Source organism: Neovison vison, chromosome 5 (genome assembly GCF_020171115.1).
Source record: "Neovison vison isolate M4711 chromosome 5, ASM_NN_V1, whole genome shotgun sequence".
NCBI classification, from domain to species: Eukaryota; Metazoa; Chordata; class Mammalia; order Carnivora; family Mustelidae; genus Neogale; species Neogale vison.
Window position 1 is genome coordinate 107,912,907 of NC_058095.1, and position 21,447 is coordinate 107,934,353.

General features: G+C 35.5%; 1 protein-coding gene across 1 annotated transcript in view; it reads right to left on the reverse strand.

Annotated features, from left to right (window-relative positions):
- The window catches only part of RB1 (RB transcriptional corepressor 1), a 164,870-nt gene that overhangs the window by 29,657 nt on the left and 113,766 nt on the right, over positions 1–21,447 (reverse strand). Inside the window, exon 18 of the mRNA XM_044249725.1 lies at positions 2,421–2,539. Coding sequence (XP_044105660.1) covers positions 2,421–2,539 — 119 coding nt within the window. The remainder of the gene's footprint in view (positions 1–2,420; positions 2,540–21,447) is intronic.

The following is a 21,447-nucleotide window of genomic DNA, read 5'->3' on the forward strand; positions in this document are numbered from 1 at the left end:
GCAGTATAGAATACTGTATTCAGATATATTATCAAGTAAGATTTATACCTGTATACTAAATGTGTCAGACATAAATCTACACAGAGATATTAATAAATATTCTCTCTCAATTTCTGACATTCTACCACCCTTGTGTTGCTTTTCACAGGATAATTCAGATCTATGTTCTAATTTTGTTTTAGTAGCTAAGAAATAATTCTAAAGCAGGAAAGAGGATTTGTACTTTACTGTGGATATTTCTACTATATGTAGTATGTTAACTAGTATACTAGGAAAAGGGAATCACCATTGTAACCTTTTAAGTACCAGGGTTTAGTCTACTTCCAATCTTGAACTTTCCTTCAATTCTCTAATTCACAATATTGTAGACAAACTAAACTTGGACAGGAGTTGGTCTCTCTGGAGTTTTAGGTACAAATATTCAACTACCTATAGAACATCACTAGTTGAATCTCAAACTTAAGAAGGCCAAAGAGGAAGTCTTGATTTCTTCCCTCTGTTTTCCCCAACTCAATAAACGACTCCACATTACATCCAGTTTCTAAAATCTAAAACCTGGGAGCTATTTTTAATTTCTCCCTTTTCCCAATTCTTCAAACTCAATGCAAAACCAAGTTTTATTAAATCATCCTCTAAAATACATCCTGGATCATTCCATTTCTTTCTATCTTTACTGACATATCTTAGATCAAGTCACTTACATCTCTCACTTGGACTGTTAAAACTGTCTCCAAACTGGTCTTCCTACTTCTTCCCTCCTCCAAACCCACTTGTACTTTAAATAGCAGCCAAAAAATAGCCCTTTAAAAATACAAAGTATAGCAAGCTGCATCATTACTTAAAAATTTAATGCTTTCCCATTCTCTGCTAAAATCTAAAACCTTTTCTATGGCTCATAGGACTCTACAAGGTCTGGCCTCAGTTTACCTCTCCAACCTTATCTTGTACCTCCAACCTCCTCTTATCCACTTTACCCCAGCCACACTGGAACTTCTTTCTGTTCTTCAAACCAGCTAAGTTTGGTCTGTCCTAGGGCCACTGTACTTGCCATTTGCTCTATCTGGAATGTACATGATGTAGATGTGTGCCTAGCCAGCATCCAATTGTCCTTGAGGTCTCAGGTCAAATATCACTTTATCAGAAAAAGCTTCCCTAAGCATTCCTACACTCTCAGTTTCTCTCACATTACTTTATTTCTATTACAGTACTTGGTATACTCTCTTTTTTTCTCTCTCTCTCTTTTTTTAAGTAATCTCTACACCCAACATGGGGCTTGAACTCCTAATCCCAAGATCAAGAGTTGCATGCTTTACTGACTGAGCCAACCAGATGTCCAAATTTAGAGTATACTCTAAAAACACATCACATATTAGTTTATTTCCCCCATAACCTAAGCGCTATGAGAGGAAGAACCTAGCTCATCTTATTCGCCTTTTATTCCCAGCGTCTAGAAAACATCCTGGCACTTAGATAAGTCTTGACCTGTTTATATTAGTGCATAACCTAGCAGACAAATCTATATGTGAAGGCAGAGGTATCCTATGCTAGAAATACTCTGGGTACAAGTTAGCTTGGAAAGGACATCTCTGGAAAATAGACCCTGAACTAATCGCAGAACATTATAATGTCAATTCCTAGACTAAACTAAACAGAAACAACAGTAGGCACATTTCTGTAAAAGGCACAGTAGTTGGAATGTTTAAGTACATCAGTTTTGGGGTCAGATTGCTTGGATTTGATTTCTGTTGACTTTGGCGCATTACCCTCTCTAATTCTTATTTTACAGATAACTGAGGCTGATAGCAGAATCTACTACCTTACAGGGCTGTTATGAAGATTAAATGCAAAAATAAAAGAATCTCAAGCACTTAGGCAACTGTCCAGCACACAGTAAACCCTCAAGAAATATTAGCTATTTGCTTTCTTCTTCCATCATCATCATCATCATCATGTACTTACCAACTAATTGTTGATGTTGATGTTGATTGTTGATGTCCCATTCTAGTTCCTATGCCAATCCTATACTTCACCCCAAATGCACTGATCTGTACTCCCTGAAAATGTTTCCTGCTTTCCTGGCCTTACACTTTTCTGACTCTTGGAACACTTTGTGTCTCCTCCTTCCTCTCCAGTTTCCACACAGAAATCCTGTTTTCCATCTTTCAGGCCTAAATAATTTGCCATCTCCACCATGAAAACTATCCTCATTACATCAACCCTAAGTGATCTCAACAGCACTCTTTACCACTTTATATGATCTTTATTTGGGTCATATGCCTTATATTCCTGCTTCTTCAGAGCAAAACAAATATCTTATTCAAAATTCTATTCCCTATAGTTTCTATAGAGTATCGTGCCTTATACCATGTTCAAAATGTAATTGCAGGTTGAATGAATAACATATCATACATTCTACTTACATATCAGCGGCAGTGTGATTACTCTGGAGTGGAAGGTTGAGAGTACAGGCAGGTTCAAGGTGATCAGCTGGTCCTTCTCGGTCTTTTGCTTGTTTAATCAAATCAAATAAAGGTGAATCCTATATCAAACCATATGACATTAAAACCACGTTGGTAAGTATTATTTTCCCATGAACTTATCAAAATCATTTTGTCTGACATGGAAAGCACTACAAATTTAGTTACAATTGACAGCAGAAATTTAGAATTCAGGTGAGATCCTTTTTTCCACTTAAAATACTAATTGCCAATTTTTGTTCTATATATGTAAAGGACTAGAAAAATCTATAACTTCAAATGTTATACACAGAAAAGACCCAAAGAAGGTACAAAGACAGAAATAATAAAGACATGAGCATAATTTAATGAAACTAAAAACAAAGATAAAATATACAGTTTGATCACAAAGCTAATAATCAGTTCTCTGAATTAACTGTATTAAACAAACCTCCAGTCAGATTTAGAAAAACAAAAGAGACTGATAAACAGTATTTGGAGCAAAAAGTAGGACCATCATCAAAAAATTAGAAAGATAATAGGGGATTACTATGAATAACTTTATGTCAATAAATTGGAAAACTTAGACCAATTGGAAAATTCCACAAAAGATATAAATGAATAAAAAATAAAAAAGTATCAATACTCCCCAAAACTATTAAAAAACCTAAATTGGTCATTAAAAATCTCTCTATAAGGATATCAAGCATATCAAGCACCATTGGTTTTACCAGTGAAATCTACCAGTCATTCAAAGAACAGATGATTCCACTTTTACTCAAACTCTTCTGAGAATGGGAAAAGTGGAAACATTCTTGATCTCATTTTATGAGACTAGTACAACAGTGATACTGAAAGTTGTCAAGGACATCAAAAAGGCAATTATAGCCCATTCTTACCATGAACAGAGATGTAAAAATCCTAAACAAGAAATAATAGTAACTCAAATCAGCAGTGACAAAAAGAGAATATATCGTTACCAAAGTTGAGTTTATCCATGTTGCAAAACCATCTCAACATGGAAAGATCTATAATGGCATTCACCTCACTAATAAGTAAGTCAAAGGTGAAAAATCTTATCAAAATCAATGAAGGAATAAGTTCTCATTTTAAAACCTATTTGTAATATAAGGAGGGAAGGATTTATTTCACTCAGCATAATCTCCCCCAGTTCAGTCCATGCTGATACAAAAGCTGGGTATTCATCCTTTCTGATGGAGACATAATACTCCATTGTATATATGGACCATATCTTCTTCATCCATTCATCCATTGAAGGGCATCTTGGCTCCTTCCACAATTTGGTGACTGTGGCCATTGCTAAAGGAGATTATGTTGAATGAAATAAGCCAAGCAAAAAGAGTCAATTATCATATGGTTTCACTCACTCACTTGTGGAGCATAAGGAATAACATGGAAGACATTGGGAGATGGAGAGAAGTGAACTGGAGGAAATCGGAGGGGGAGAAAAACTGTGAGAGACTATGGACTCTGAGAAACAAACTGAGGGTTTGGAGGGGAAAGGGTACGGGGTTGGGTGAACCTGGTGGTGGGTATTAAGGAGGCAGTACTGCATGGAGCACTGGGTGTGGTGCATAAACAATGAATTTCAGAACACACACACACACACACAAATAAAACAAAATATTTTTTAAAAAGGAGGAAAGGAGAAGGAAAAGGAAAGGAAAGGAGCAAGGAGGGAGAAAATTTATTCAACCAGGAATGGTAGGGTACTTCCTAATTTGATAAATGGCATATACAAACGTACCAAAACCCACAGCAAACATCATATGTAATGGTGAAACATTACAATCATTGCCCTTAAAAAAATCAGAGACAACAAAAAAATGCCTATTATCATATGAGCTTTCTATTCAACACTGCGAGGTTCCAGCCAACTCAACAATGAAAAGAAATAAAAGATTAAAGTATTAAATGAAAAAAAATGACAATACCATTATTTACAATATGAAAAATAATTATACTTCTATATATCAAGCAAAAAGCTTGCAAGTCTAATTTTTAAAATACCATTTATAAAAAGATAAGACTAGCAGTAAAATTTACCAAAACACTGATTCAAAATTTATGATTTTCTGGAGGTGACTGCTTATAAGTTCATAAAAAGGGAGCCTATCCATGTTTTACTTTTTTAATCCTTGACCTAAGAACAACAAGAAAACAGAGAGATTGCCAAAATGCTGGGTTTATATCAAAAGGGAAAGTGGTACAACAGTAAGTATTTATACAAAGCAATGTAGAAAATAAGTAGGTTTTGTAAAAATGTAAGAATAGTTCATTCGGGGGGCCCCTGGGTGGCTCAGTGGGTTGGGCCGCTGCCTTCGGCTCGGGTCATGGTCTCAGAGTCCTGGGATTGAGTCCCACGTCGGGCTCTCTGCTCAGCAGGGAGCCTGCTTCCCTCTCTCTCTCTCTGCCTGCCTCTCTGCCTACTTGTGATTTCTCTCTGTCAAATAAATAAATAAAATCTTTAAAAAAAAAAAAAAAGAATAGTTCATTCGGGGATGCCTGGGTGGCTCAATGGGTTGAGCGTCTGCCTTTGGATCAGGTCATAATCCTAGAGTCCTGGCACTGAGTTCTGCATCAGGTTCCTTGCTCACTGGGAAGCCAGCTTCTCCCTCTGCCTGCCACTCCCCCTGCTTGTGCAAACTCTCTCTCGCTCTCTGACAAATAAATGAAATCTTCACCAAAAAAAAAAAAAAAAATCATTCAATAAAGTGTTGAAAAGCTCAGTAATTTGAAAGGAAGAGATTATAACTTTACAATTTATAGAAAATGAATTACTTATATCAAACAAAATTTTAAAATTATTAGAAATAAACAGTATCTTTACAACTTTTTTTAAAAGATTTTATTTATTTAACAGAGAGAGAGAAAGAGATCACAAGTAGGCAGAGAGGCAGGCAGAAAGAGAGGGGGAAGTGGGCTCCCTGCTGAGCAGAGAGCTTGATGTGGGGCTCAATCCCAGGACCCTGAGATCATGACCTGAGCCGAAGACAGAGGCTTTAACCCACTGAGCCACCCAGGCACCCCATCTTTAAACTTCTTGATAAGGGAGGACTTTGTGGGTTTGACCAAAACCCAGAAGTCAAAAAGAAAAAGATGAATTGGTCTAGCTAAAAACTTCTATTTGACTAAAACCACAATAAATTAGGTTAAGCTAAATCTAAAAATAAGCAATACTGGGTTTTTTTTTTTTCTATAACTCCCATAATGTAATTTTTTAAAAGATTATTTATTTATTTATTTTTGTGCGCGTGCGTGTGCACGCACGCAAGAGAAAGACACACAGAGAGAGAGAGAGAGAGAAAATGAGAGGGGTGGGGGGACAGAGGGAGAAACAGAGTCCACCCTGAACAGGGAGCCCAATGAGGGACTCGATCTCAGGACCCTGGGATCATGAAAGCAGATATTTGACTGACTGAGACACCCAGGTGCCATACAATGTAATTTTTATTATCAAATAATTCTTTCCTAGTCTTTCCTTTCATTAAGGGCACTCTGAAGTGCAATCTAAGTAAGCATTTTCATTGGAGTAAAGTAATGCTAATAACACCAGCTAACCCTTGGATGTCATAGTCAGTGTTTTATATTTTCTAGCCACTGACAAATTATATACAAAATATATTTTTTAATGAAAATACTGTGGGTATAAATCCACATATATTCAGCAGAAGTGGCCTAAACCCATTTTTCTTTCAATGAGATTTTAAGAGACCCTAAGATTCACAAAGAAAGAAAAAATGAAAGAAGCCAGAGAGGGAGACAAACCATAAGAGACTCTTAATCTCAGGAAAAAAACTGAGGGTTGCTGGAAGGGAAGTGGGTAGGAGATGGGGTGGCTGGGTGGTAGACACTGGGGAGAGTATGTGTTGTGGTGAGTGCTGGGTGTTGTGTATGACTGATGAATCACAGACCTGTACCCCTGAAACAAATAATACATTATACATTCATAAAAAACTTTTTTAAAAAAGACAAAGAAATGTGAATAAACTTGAGTCTTTAGAGGATTCAGGTATGCTACTAATCAGGCATTTTACTTTCTCTTCAGATTAGCACAATAGGATTATACTAAAGTGAACGCATCCTCCAAGGATTAAGGTAGTATTTTTTTTTTTTTTACCAATAGTCTTTATGTTTCACTCAAGTATCACTTTTATTATTGCATCTTCCCCAACCCAAGTGGTCACACAGATATATAGAAATAGGTTTATGATAATGAGTATGTCATGATAATAAGAGGAGATATAGTGCAGTAGACAGCTGTGAGACTTTGGAGTCATATAACATGGGTTCACATCCTGGCCCTTATTGGTTGCATGACTTTGAACAAGTTACTTAAACACATTATGATACTTTTCTCAACTGTAAAGTGGTGATAGTATGACAATACTTAAATTGCAGTATTGTGAGAATTAAGTGATTTAATAATAAATGTAAAGCATTTACAACAGAGCCGGGCCCAAGTGTTATGCAAACATTTGAAATTATTATGGTCAAGTTCTTACTTATGCATCTAAATAAATGCGTTTATACAAAGGACAATGTATCTGCTCAAATGTATGAATGTCCACCTCACACATTCATATATTCCACCTTCCACCCAATATTTGTTGTCTACTCTATAAGACACTATGGTAGGAGCTAAAAATTATAAACAATCCCCCAACTGCCAGCGATCAGTGGACTTGAAGAATCATTTCAGAGGCATCTGTCCTCTTCCACCTAACTCAATGTTCAATTAATGTCTATGTGTAAAATAAACTTTAACAATCCTCTACCACTAAAAAACTGCTGCTCTTTTCTAGTTTTTCCCATATCATTATCGTTCTTCATATACAGTTGTCCAAAGCAAAAAAAGAGTCATCCTTAATTACTCTTTCCCTCAAACTCCACCATCCAATCCTGGGAAGTCATGTTGACTCTAACTTCAAAATACATCCCAAGTCTAACTTCTCATTATCTCTAACATTACTGTAGTCTAAGCCATTATTATCTCTTGTCTGTACTACCACAAAGGCATCCTCCAACTGATTTTCATACTTCTACTCTTGCTGCCTTCCAGTCTTTTCAGTAAAGCTGATGAACTACTCCTCACACCCTCCACCCTACTCAAAACCCTCCAATGACTTTCCATCTATACTAGAATAAATCCAAACTCTTTTTATCCTGGCTTTGTAAGCCAGGGTGCCTTGAGATCTGGCCCCACTCAGGCCTCACTTTCTACTACTTTCTTCCTTACTTACTTCTTCCATATAGGTCATCTTTTTGTTCCTTGGACACCGCATGATTCTCCCTCTCCCAGTTTTTGTATTTACTGTTTCCTCTGTCTGTAATCCTCTTTACCAGAGCTTCCCATGACTTGACCCATTCCATTATTCATGCTGTATCCTCAGACAACACCTCCTCAGCAAAGCCTTCTCTGAACATCCTGTCCAAGACAGTCATAATTCCCACTTTCCTGCTACTCTCAACTTTGCTCTATTTTCTTCACAGTACTGATCATTATTTGAAATCGATTATGTATTCATTTGTTTACATGTTTAACTGTCTCCTACAGTTATCCTGTTCACAAAAGTATCCCAAATGTCTAAGATTGCCTGGCACACAGTAGGGACTCAATAAACATTTGTTGATAAATGAAAAGTGAGCAGGTAAAAGTGTTTAAAGTTCTTTGAGGTTAATTCTGCCCTAATATATAACCTGGATCCTTTAAAAATAAAATATTTACTTACTCCTTTCTCCCTTATTTTTCCTTTAAGCATTAGTCAAACACATATGTATGTTTACTTTACTCAAAGAAAATAAAAACATGAAAAATTACTTAGAAGACTTTTTTTCAAAGTGAAGTGCAGTGGAGTATAATGGAACATTTAGGCAATCTGCAGTAAAACTAAAAATTAGTTTTGTCTGTAAAAACTGTATCCACTAAGCATCAAACATTTATTGAATACTTCCTATGCACCACGAACAGATATGGCTACTCCCTACATGGGGAGTCCACGGGAAGTGGCAGTCAATAAACAAACAAGGAGGGGCGCCTGGGTGGCTCAGTGGGTTTAAGCCTCTGTCTTTGGCTCAGGTCATGATCCCAGGGTCCTGGAATCGAGCCCCACATCGGGCTCTCTACCCAGCAGGGAGTCTGCTTCCTTTCCTTTCTCTCTGCCTGCCTCTCTGCTTACTTGTGATCTCTGTCTGTTAAATAAATAAATAAAATCTTAAACAAACAAGGAAATAAGTAGCTAATGACAGATTCAGAAAAAAAAATTTTTTTAAAAGATTTTATTTATTTATTTGACAGATAGAGATCACAAGTAGGCAGAGAGGCAGGCAGAGAGAGAGGAGGAAGCAGGCTCCCTGCTGAGCAGAGCCCGATGCGGGGCTCGATCCCAGGACCCTGAGATCACGACCGGAGCCAAAGGCAGAGGCTTAACCCACTGAGCCACCCAGGTGCCCCAGATTCAGAAAAATTATATGAAACAACAGAATTTCTTATGAAGAATGTACAAGTGGATACCCTGGAGGTGATTTAAGGAAGACATATCTGAGAAGGTAACACGAATGCTTAGACTTGAAGGAAGATAAAGAGGCTGTGCTTTGAGAGGAGCAACAGGCAGAAGTCTCCCAAGATGAAGGAAAATGTGCCGAGAAACTGGTATTATTTTAGGAAATCAAAAGAGGATACTGGTACTAAGTAAAGTGGTGGTGCAGTAATGGAGAAGCTGCTAGAGACAAAGGAAAACAGCAGCCTGATGATCCAAAATTATAAAGACCATGCTAAAAAATTTGAATAAACTAAGAGAAATGGGACATCTATTACAATAGAAACTGTATTTTAGGATAGGAAATTTTCTTGTCACAAATCACTAATATAGATATGCTAATTCAACTGTGTCTTGCTTCCTATTATATATATTCATATGCATTCCTAGCATAGAACTGGAGTTCTAAAAATATTTGCTGAATAATTAAATGATTTATTGTTTGCTTTCAGGAATGTATTCCAGGTGCTAGAGGTCACCATAACCCATACTGCCTTAGCTTTGTTTCAAGTGGCAGAATATCCTATCAATTTCCAACTTCCTAGCTCCAACATGCATGAAGAATGTGCCAGGCAGGTTTAGTACCAAGTTCAATGAGAGCAAACAACTTTGAAGTCACATGCATATAACTCAGGAATTAATGCAATTGATCTGAAATTCAAAAAAGAAAAGCCTACTAGTCATTAAATTAAGTCCTTAGCTTCACTATAAGCTGAGCCAAAAATATGAAATTACCAGCATACTCTGGGTTATTTTTATTTCAGCAGTAGTATGTTATCAGCCAAAATGTCTTTCAGCCTATCTTCTCTTCAAGAAAAAAATGTGTATAAGCGGTATAAAACAGGGCCAGGATTAGGGTAGAGCAAGATAGGTATCTAGGATGCAAAATTTAAGGAGCCATTCACTTGTATTTGCATTGACCCTACTATGAAATTTTGCCCCTTGGGGCACTGAACACTAAACTGATAATGAAGTTAGTTAATTTAAGATACATTTGGCAAAACAGAATGAAATATCACTTTTGTGGTTTGCTTAGACAAGAATTAAAGCAGTTTCAATTTACAGAAAAAGTCAATTCAAATGTATTATCTCATGTAATCCCCACAATAAATCTGTGAATTAAGTGTTATCATTATTCATTTCATGGATCACAAAACTTAGCTATTTTAGAAAACTATGGCTGCATACTATATACTGTTATGCACTAAAATTATTTTCAGAGTATAGAGTAATAACATTTGAGTTTATAAATATAAAAACCAAAACTTTTAAAGCTATTTTTTAATAATAAAGAAGGAATAGAGTAGCTTCCTAGAACAAGCATCAGAATATGACTTACTAAAAATATTCTATTAATTAAACTATGGTTTTCCATCTTTATCCAAAGGATTTACTGAAAAAGAAATGTATATTAACATCCACTATTAACAAGAACAGCTACCATTTAGTAAATGCTTACTGCATGTACACTATTTAATTTTCACAAAGCCCTATGGGTATATTATCCCCACTTGAGAGACAGAGAAAATGAGGTTAACAAAAGGATTTGAACTTGGGTAGCCAGGCTCCAGAGTCTGAGCTCTTACTCACTGACTAAACTATAATTTTCATTAATTTCTTAGTATAAAAGATAGGAGCAATTAAGCAAGTACATGAATTAATTTTACCAAGGCTAATCCTGGTATTACACTATTTAATAAAGTGAAATGTTCCTGATAATCATTCGTCTAGCAGAAAACAACAGTTATATTTAATTATTTAACCAGAGATGATTATCTACAACTTCTACAGTATTTGCTTAACATAATGATATAATTTACCAAACAGTGAGAGCTTATGTAAAATATTAGTTTCCTTTCCAAGTTAACTGTTTGGTATAATAAATACCAAAACAATACAATGATGAACTATGAATCAAATTTTGGCAATGCTAGACAATTTATATTATAACCAGTTTGAACAATGTTTAGTTAGAAGCACTGTTTTTGAAAAACACACTTGTTAAATATTAGAAATTATGCAAAAGAGGTCCAAAATTCTAACTAGATTTTCATTGAAAGTGATCATTTAGAGCAGTTTTTTAAGTCTCTCAAAACAGCAACCCCTTTGTTAAATCATAGACTAAAAGCAGATATTTTTAAGAACTTGAAAACTTTAAAGTAATAATGTTATTATGTCAATTATGTACAACTTTACACACACAAATATTCCAAACAACTATGTACCCTAAAATGTATTTTTAAAAGTATTTTCTAAATCGATAACTTCATTAACTTTTTCAAAAACAATGAGAAGTATATCAATTTGGGTAGATCCTATTTTTTAAATTTCAAATTAAGTTATTTTGTGATATTGGGGATTATTTGAAGCCTTTTTAAAAAATGTAACACAAAAAATATGTTATATTTTGCATTTGTTGTATTAATTTTAAAATCCTATTTAAAGAAAGGAATTCCTAACTCAAAATTAGCTAAGAATTCTAAAACCGGGTCAGGGTTTACTTAAAGATGTTTGACATATTTGCTCTGGGTAGGCAGCTCCAAATGGAAATGCAAAATTTATGCAATTAAACTAAGACAGCCATTTTTCTAAATGAAATATTACAGGAGTCAAAAGTCCACTTCCATCAGTCCTAGCTTCAATGACCACAGCAAGTATATCCAATGAGAGGGTCCTCTGTTCTAAGACTTGTGATAAAATTGTGTTGAAGAGTCATTATTTGTATAATTTACCTTAAATACTGTGGGAAAGTTACTGTTCCTAACCCAAAGAAATCTTATTCTAAACCGAAAGCATAAGAGAATCTATAATGAATATTTGCAAAATGAATAAAAATTCATACAGTAGGCAGAATTAATATTATTAAGGGAAATAACAGTATGAGAAGTGGACATTAAAAGAGGAATCAGGGGGTGACTGGGTGGCTCAGTGGGTTAAGCCTTTAAGCCTCTGTCTTCGGCTCAGGTCATGATCCCAGGTCCTGGGATCAAGTCCCACATCGGGCTCTCTGCTTGGTGGGGAGCCTGCTCCCACCCCCACCCCCACCTGGCTCTCTGCCTACTTATGATTTCCATCTGTCAAACAAATGAATAAAATCTTTAAAAAAAATAAAAACAAAAAATAAAAGAGGAATTGGGTATGAAAGCTTGTGAAAGGAAACTAGCATGTCTGAATATAATGAAATCAAGGATGTTTTGTCAAACTTGGAAGAAGTAGAGGGTTATGACTGAACAGGAAAGCACAAGATGGAGGGATAAGAATTCAAAGGTGAGGAACAAACATGTTTGCCATGCTGAAGTGAGGAATCACCAAATTATCTATTAATACTGCTGATGACAAAGATTTGTAACAAAGTAAAAGAACAAAAATACATACCCTATGATTAAATAATCGTAAGAAAAGTCATTCTTCTCCAAATGATTCCTGCTTTTACTAGGGCCTCTCTACCAGAGAATCAAAATCACCAGATTTTTACCTTTGGGAATCTACTTAGTACCTTTTACCTACATATATTATTCCATGATGGGAAATATTGCAGCAGGTTTAACCTATTCATAGCACCAAGGTTTTGCATCAAAAATTATTTAATGACTAGACATTGAATTGTTTTCAAGAAAATAAAACAAACTTAGAAATTTAAGCCAACACTATAGAGGAATTTCACTGGTCTTGGGTTTTGCTGCTTCCCCTCTAGGTGAACATACTCTTGAGTTCTCAGAAATTTCATAATCCTTAAAGTTTCCAATCTGAAATTGAACTAGATCCATGTCATTATATAGGTTTGGGCCTAGGCTCCCTGCAATCAGTTTTTGTTGATATACACATTTATTATTTCTACACCTACCCTAGCTCTGTAAACCCCATTGGCCATGCTTATCCTGAAGCCTTAAAATAAGGGTTGGCCAAACATGGGCTCAATAATAACTTGACATGTAAATGTAATGTAAGGTTCTACAGGCACAGCTTAGTTTCAGCACATGAGTATAACCTGCCAACTTAATTTTTGTACTTAATTTCAATGAAAAAAGTCTACAAAGTAATTATGAGATAGTAAAACTGATTGTTAAACTTTAACTAAAATCTGTGCATTCAAACACACTGTTAAATTGTGTATGTCTTTAAGTGTAATAAGAGTGCAGAATCTCTAATCATTAATTTCAAGTCTGGACCATCAGTGGCCTAGATCATCCCTAGAACGACTCAATTATATTTTATAAGGTAAATGCTTACTTTCTTATATAGCTTCTTTTTTTTTTTTTTTAAAGATTTTATTTATTTATTTGACAGACAGAAATCACAAATAGGCAGAGAGGCAGGCAGAGAGACAGGAGGAAGCAGGCCCTCCGCTGGGCAGAGAGCCCGATGTGGGGCTCGATCCCAGGACCCTGGGATCATGACCTGAGCTGAAGGCAGAGGCTTTAACCCATGAGCCACCCAGGCGCCCATAGCTATATTTGGCTATATGCCAAGTTCTATGCAAAAATATTTTACAAACATTATCTTATATAATCCTCATAGTAAATCTGTCAAATACATACTATTTATTATCCCCATTTTATAGGTAAAGAACCCGAAACAGGAAGTTAAGAAATCAGCCTCATGTCATATGGCTAATGAATAGTGGAGCCGGGATTTAAACCCAAATCTGTTTCAAGAGCATGTGCTGTTTGCTCCTACACTATGATGTGAACCATGTTCATTTGCCCATTTTCTCTTTATTCTTTGTGCCTGTCATACTTTTAGCTGCGTTCCCATGGTGTTGTCTTCCCCTACGATTAGCTCTACTCCCCATAATTCCATCTACCATTTATTCATTCATTCCACAAATACTCATGTTCTATGACAGGCACTATAGCCACTGAGAAGAATAAAACATTAATGATAGTACCTACCCGCATAAAGTTTTTGTGAGAATTAAATAAACGACACAAAGGGTTTGATACAGTACATGGCACATAATAAGCATTCATTAATTCTGCCCTTAAAGAGTTTACAGATTTACCGAATGCCAGGCATAGCACTGAGTACTTTATTTATTCCCACAAAAAACTGTAAGAGGTACTATTTTTTATGTCATTTTACAACTGATGAAAGGTAGGCTAGGATTAAGTTACCCAAAGGCACAGTTAGTAAGTGGTGGATCCAGGACCTGGCCACAAGTTTTCTCACTCCAATGCCCGGGTTTTTAATCCTTATGCTACAGTCTCTAGTCTAATGAAGGAAACAGATAAGTAAATAAAAAAGAGCAATCCAGAGCAGTAAATTCCATAATCAAAGGACACACAGGGTATATACATTGGAAATCAAGAGAAGAATATCAAATCTAGATTAGATACATTAGGAGAAAACATCCTAGAAGAAGGTTAAGCCTGATTTGAGTTTTAAAAATAGAAGTCATTTCAAATGGAAAGCAGAATAGATGGCTCAGAAACTATGAAAATATGGCCCTAAAGAAACTTTATGTAGCTCCCATAAAATGAGGAAAATAATACTCCCTCATAGGGTTGGTTGTTATAACAATTAAATGAGATGGTAAATATAAAGTACTCAGAATGGCACTGGGGCATAAGTCCTTAAGATTGAGATGATTCATTACATAAAGCTGAAACATAGATTTTATAACAAGGAAAGAGTAGGGGATTAAACCAATTAAAGGATTGTAAGCAGGAGACTAACAGGATCCAGATGGGACTTTTTAGACAGCTATAAAATAAAATCCCAGTGCCTAGCACATAATGGATACTCAAATATTCTAGAATGTTATACAATATAGACATATCAAGGGTTAAATTAAAATACAGTAAAGCACTAAGAAGAAAAGTGGTATGCTTTGCTTTCTAATTGCCATTAAATATCATCTGTGGCAGCCATCCTACAAGATCACCCCCATAATCCCTACCACTGGGTTATTTATATACTTGTGAAGATGACTCCTATATTGTACCAGGGTTAATCTGTCTGTCTGGTCAATGGCATATGGCAGAAGTGATGGCATGTCGCTTCTGAGTTAGTTTATAAAAAAACATGCAGATTTAGGCTCTTGGAAGTCCCATGGAAAAAGGTCTACATGGCAAACAAAGGATGCCTCTGGCTAACAACCAGTGAAGAAGAAGGGTTGCCAACAACCATGTGAGTGAACTCGGAAGTAGATTCCCAACTCCAGCAAAGCCTTAAGCTGACTGCATCCTTAGCTGACAATTTGAGGTCTCTCCTGAGTGAACAGGAACCAAAACCACAGAGCTAAGCCACTTCCAGATTTCTGACCTTCAGAAACTGTGTAAGATAAAACTTCACTTTCTTTTTTAATTAAAGTTTTTATTTATTTATTTGTGGGAGAGAGAGAATGCACACAAGCAGGGGGAGCAGCAAGCAGAGGGAGAGGGAGAAGCAGACTCCCTGCTGAGTCCCAATGTGGGACTTGATCCGAGGATCCTGGGATCATGACCTAAACCAAAGGCATACGCTTAACTGACTGAGCCACACAGGCATCCCCAAACTTTAGTTATTTTAAGTTGTCACATCTTGTGGTAATTTCTTACACAGCAAATAGGTAATTAATATAGAAACTGATTTTTTTTAAAGGACTATAAAAAATATTTAGTGGAATACTTAACTTTTGAAAATTATGTATTTATATCTGTAGCACTATGTCCAAAACTCAGAGAGCAGCTTTTCTCTTGGACTCAGGCAAGCTTTCTCATGTCATTACTTATCTACCTAAATTAACTGTCACATGATCACTCTCTGGACAACACTTCACTCTGTTTTGCCACTTAATCTTGTGAAGGAAACCAGACTCTACCAGCAAGATTAGTATATAAATCTCACTGAATAAATGATATGCATAAAAAAGGCAGAGGTAAGTTTATTCTATGTGGTATTTCATCATTAACATACATTTCTAAAGCAAGTATGAACTTTTCCAGAGAGTTGAAGACTTAAAGGTTATCAAGTCAAGGTGTTCCTAAAAGAGATTCTAATTATCTGAGTAAGCACAAGTTCTCTAGGGCTAGTAGAAAAATTAATAATAGAAGTGGAAGGCGGGAATTGCTATTGTTTTCTGGGTATTTTAAGGAATATTATTGGACTTATGTTACAGGAAATGTTTTCGTACTATCCTAAACCAAATCATAAGATCATTTTACCCTAACAAAGGAAACTCAAATATAAAATAGAGGGTGGACCTTGACCTTTCTGACAGTTCTTTCCCATTTTATTTTACTTCTTTAATATTGATATTCCTTAGGATATTCTTGCCAATATATATGCTGGTTGAGCCACTATCATGGTTTTAATTATAGCTATACTTCTCCTAAATCTACATTTCTGACTAAATGTACTTATTCAAGTTCCAGATCCATTATTTCCAACTAGATATCTCATATCTCCACATGGACACGTCAAGTATTCACATGTTCAAACATTAACAGGAACTCATTACCCTCATCACCAATCAGCGATCACTCCTTCAATATCCTCTTTGGTTGACTGTGTTATTAATCACTAACTACAGTACAAATCTTGGAATTATCCTCAGTTCTATTCAGGCTCTTAATCTTTGGAGATTAATTATATATATATCTTTGTATTTAAAACTGGTGTCTTATACAACTATCATATGATCTCCCTGATATGAGGGAGTGGTGATGCAACATGGGGGCTTAAGTGGGTAGGAGAAGAATCCATGAAACAAGATGGGATAGGGAGGGAGACAAACCATAAGTGACTCTTAATCTCACAAAACAAACTGTGGGTTGCTGGGGGGAGGGGGGTTGGGAGAAGGGGGGTAGGGTTATGGACATTGGGGAGGGTATGTGCTTTTGGGTAAATTGGAAGGGGAGATGAACCATGAGAGACTATGAACTCTGAAAAACAATCTGAGGAGTTTGAAGTGGCGGGGGGGGTGGGAGGTTGGGGTACCAGGTGGTGGGTATTATAGAGGGCACAGCTTGCATGGAGCACTGGGTGTGGTGAAAAAATAATGAATACTGTTTTTCTGAAAATAAATAAATTGGAAAAAAAAAAACTGGTGTCTTATAAATGGCACAGAGCTTCTTTTTTAACCACTTTGACAATCTTTGCCTTTTTTTTGGGCTAGCACATAATGGATACTCAAATATCCATTTATATTTATAAATGACCATTTATATTTATAAATGATCATTTATATTTAGTGTAGTTACTGACAATGGCTAGTTTAAATACTCCATCTATTTGTTCCATTGTCTTCTTTGTTCCCTTCAGATTCACCAAAGTAGAGAATTAAATGATGAAATTTTAATTTAAAGTGTAGCCAAATGCAAAGTATTATTATTAAAAAGAGTATTTCTTCTAATTATCAATATTTTAAGAATATATTTTCGAGTAACCTTTAAGTAACATGGAGGTAACAGATAAAAGTTTTAAGACATGCTCCTTCTCAAGAAGAAACTAATTTGAAAGTGATGAATGAAACAAATCTGAACAAACCAAACTATCCATTTCTCTAGTTCAGCTAAAAATTTTCTCAAAGATATCAGTGTTTAGTAATGCAGAGTATAGCTACTAAAAAGAAAAAAAACCCTGCATTTTCATTAACAAAAAAACAGTTTTATCAAATAAGAATTAAATTTTGATTGTGTTTCTGACTATGATTTTAAATGGTTTACTTTACATAAAGTCTGACTTCTGTAGCATACTTATTTTAGGCTCATTTGGTGGCAGAAATTCTTTGACAAAAATTTTTGCTAGATTCATCTCCAGAAGGTATACTTCTTTGATGGAGTACCTGAAAAAGCCTTCTCTATATTAGAAAGGAAGACAGCAGAATCCCAACTCTCTCCTTCAGATAGTATAAATCTTAGGTAAGAATTTTATTGCATCTGACCAACAACTGTTTTTAAATTTACAAGTGTAGTAAATATAAAATGACTTTGTTTTAAAACATCTTATTATTAAAACATCCTAAAATTCCCATTTTCTAATTAACTGAAGTATACTTTTATAAACAGAAAAGTACATATGCATTTTTTTCCCAAATTTAAAATCTAAAAGATAATCTATTCCTAAAAGATTCCTTTTCAGATATGTCATAATGGAAGGTACTGAGACTTTACTAGTTTATATATATATATGTTTATGCCAGGAATCGGCTTATTTTTCATATTGTTTAAAATGGTTGGTGGCTAAAATAATTTTGAGAAATTTATGGTGAGATAGTTTAAAAGATACATAAGAAAATGTTCTTGAAGACATCCAAATGGCCAACAGACACATGAAAAAGTGCTCAGCATCACTAGGCATCAGGGAAATACAAACCAAAACCTCAATGAGATACCACCTCACACCAGTCAGAATGGCTAAAATTAATAAAACAGGAAATGACACATGTTGGCGAGGATGTGGAGAAAGGGGAACCCTCCCACACTGTTGATGAGAATGCAAGCTGGTGCAGTCACTCTGGAAAACAGCATGGAGGTTCCTCAAAAAGTTGAAAATAGAGATATGACCCAATTGCTATGACCCAGCAATTGCACTAGTGGGTATTTACCCCCAAAATACAAAGATAGTGATCCAAAGGGGCACTGCACCCCAATTTTATAGTAGCAATGTCCACAACAGCCAAACTATGGATAGAGCCCAGATGTCCATCGACAGACAAATGGATAAAGAAGATGTGGTGTATATATATACAATGTAATATCACGCGGTCATCAAAAAATGAAATCTTGCCATTTGCAATGATGTGGCTAGCACACAAAGCAAAATAAGTCAATCAGAGAAAGATAAATATATTATCTCAATGATACGAGGAATTTGAGAAACAAGACAGAGGATTATAGGGGAAGGGAGCGAAAAATGAAACAAGACAAAACCAGAGAGGGAGACAAACCATAAGAGACTCTTAATCTCAGGAAACAAACTAAGGGTTGCTGGAGGGGAGGGGGGTAGGAGGGATGGAGAGGTTGGGTGATAGACACTGAGGAGAGTATGTGGTACAGGGAGCACTGTGAGTTGTGTAAGACTGATGATTCCCAGACCTGTACTCCTAAAACAAATAATACATTAAATGTTAAAAAAAAAATTATACGAGAGGAAATATAAGAATTTTACTATAATATCTTTTCTGCCTCTACTCTTGTCATTTAGCCAGTATACAAACTTTATTCAAGGACGAAAAAATAAATAAATAAATAAAAAGAAGAAGAAAATGTTTTTATCCAATAGAAAATGTTTTTATCTAATAGGACATTAAAAAAATCAGTGTTCCCTTCTAAACCTTAAAGATACTATTCTCTGATTTCAGCTATGTAAGTATAATAGCAAAGACTTAAATTAAACCTCAATCTTGTGGTGCGTGCCTAGCTCAGTTGGTGGATCATGCGACTCAATCTCAGGGTTGTGAGTTTGAGCTCCATCTTGGGTACAGAAATTACTTAAAAATGAAATCTTAAAACAAAAACAAAAACAGAACTCAAGTGTTCATTGATGGAATGGATGAAGGAAATGCGCTGGATAGACCATAAGGGCATTATGCTAAGTGAAGTAAATCAAACAGAGAAAAACAAGTAAGTATGACTTCATTTATATGTGGAATTAAAAAAAAAAATCCCAGATACTGATCTCATAGACACAGAGAACAGAGATGAATCCCAGAGGGGTGGAGAGCTGGGCCAAATGGATAAAGGGGTCAAAAGTTAGGAAATTCCAGTTATAAAATAAATAAGTCATGGGGAGGTAATGTGCAGCATGGTGACTACAGCTATATTGTATATTGTATATCTGAAAGTTGCTAAGATAGTAAATCTTAAAAGTTCTCATCACAAGAAAAGTTTTGTAATTATGTTTGGTGATGAATGTTAAATATACTTCTTGTGGTGGTTATTTCACAATATATACAATACTGAATCATTATATTGTACACCTAAAACTAATATAATGTTATATGTCAATTATATCTCAATAGAACCTTCTGCACAGCGAAGGAAAGATCAACGAAACTAAGGCAACCTAGAGAATGGGAGAAGATACTTGCAAATGACATATCTGATAAAGTGTTAGTATCCAAAATCTATGAAGAACTTCTAAAACTCAACATGTAGCAAATGAATAATCCAATTTAAAAACGAGCAGAAGACATGAATAGTCATTTTTCCAAGGAAGTCATACAGATAGCTAACAGGCACATAAAAAAGATGCTCAACATCACTCATCATCAGGGAAATGCAAATCAAAACTGTGCTGAGAGATCACCACACACGTATCAGAAAGGCTAGAATCAACAATACAAGAAACAGCCAGTGTTGGTGAAGATGTGGAGAAAGTGGAACCTTCCTGCCTGCACTGTGTGGCAGGAATGCAAACTGGTGCATTCTGGAAAACAGCATGGATGTTCTTCAGAAAGTTAAAAATAGAACTATCCTATTCAGCAATAGCATTAGTAGGTATTTACCCAAAGGACACAAAAATACTGGTTTAAAAGGACACGTGCACCCTGATGTGCATAGCAGCATTATCTATAATAGCTAAATTATGGAAAAAGCCCAAGTGTCCATCAACTGATGACTGGGTAAAGAAGAGGAGCTATATAAATACAATAGAAGATTATTCAGTCATTTAAAAAGAATGAAATCTTGCCACTTGCAATAACATGGATGGAGCTAGAGAGTATTATACCAAGTAAAATAAGTTAAGAAAGACAAATACTACATGATTTCACTCATGTGGAATTTAAGAAACAACACAAACGAGCAAAGGGAAAAAAGAGATACAAACCAAGAAACAGACTCTTAACTATAGAGAACAAACTTATGGTTACCAGAGGAGAGGTAGGTGGGGAAAAGAGTTAAATAGGTGATGAGGATTAAGTAGTATACCTGTGATAAGCATTGAGTAATGTATGGAAGTGTTGAATCACTATATGGTACACCTAAAACTAATATTACACTATATGTTAACTAACTGGAATTTAAATAAAACTTTAATATATATACATTTTTTTAAAAAAACTAGAAAATGACAGCTGATTTATTATAGCAGTAGAATTCTGTTACCTTTACTCTTTCTACTTTTTCTCTATTACTCTTTAAGAATCTTAATAATATCTCTCCTACAGGGGTGCCTGGGTGCCTCAGTCATTAAGTATCTGCCTTCGGCTCAGGTCAGGATCCCAGGGTCCTGATATTAAGCCCTGAATCAGGCTCCCTGACCAGTGGGAAGTCTGCTTCTCTCTCTCCCACTCACCCTGCTTGTGTTCCCTTTCTCACTGTGTCTTCTATCAAATAAATAAATAAATTCTTTTAAAAAAATCTCTCCCACATTATAAATAATAAATTTATTCTTGGGAAAAATTATTGAAAAATCAACCTCATGGAATGAAGTCATATGTACCTAGAAATTGGTTAAGTTATGTCACAGAAAAGTGAAGTCACAGTTCCAGAAATGAGCAGGGC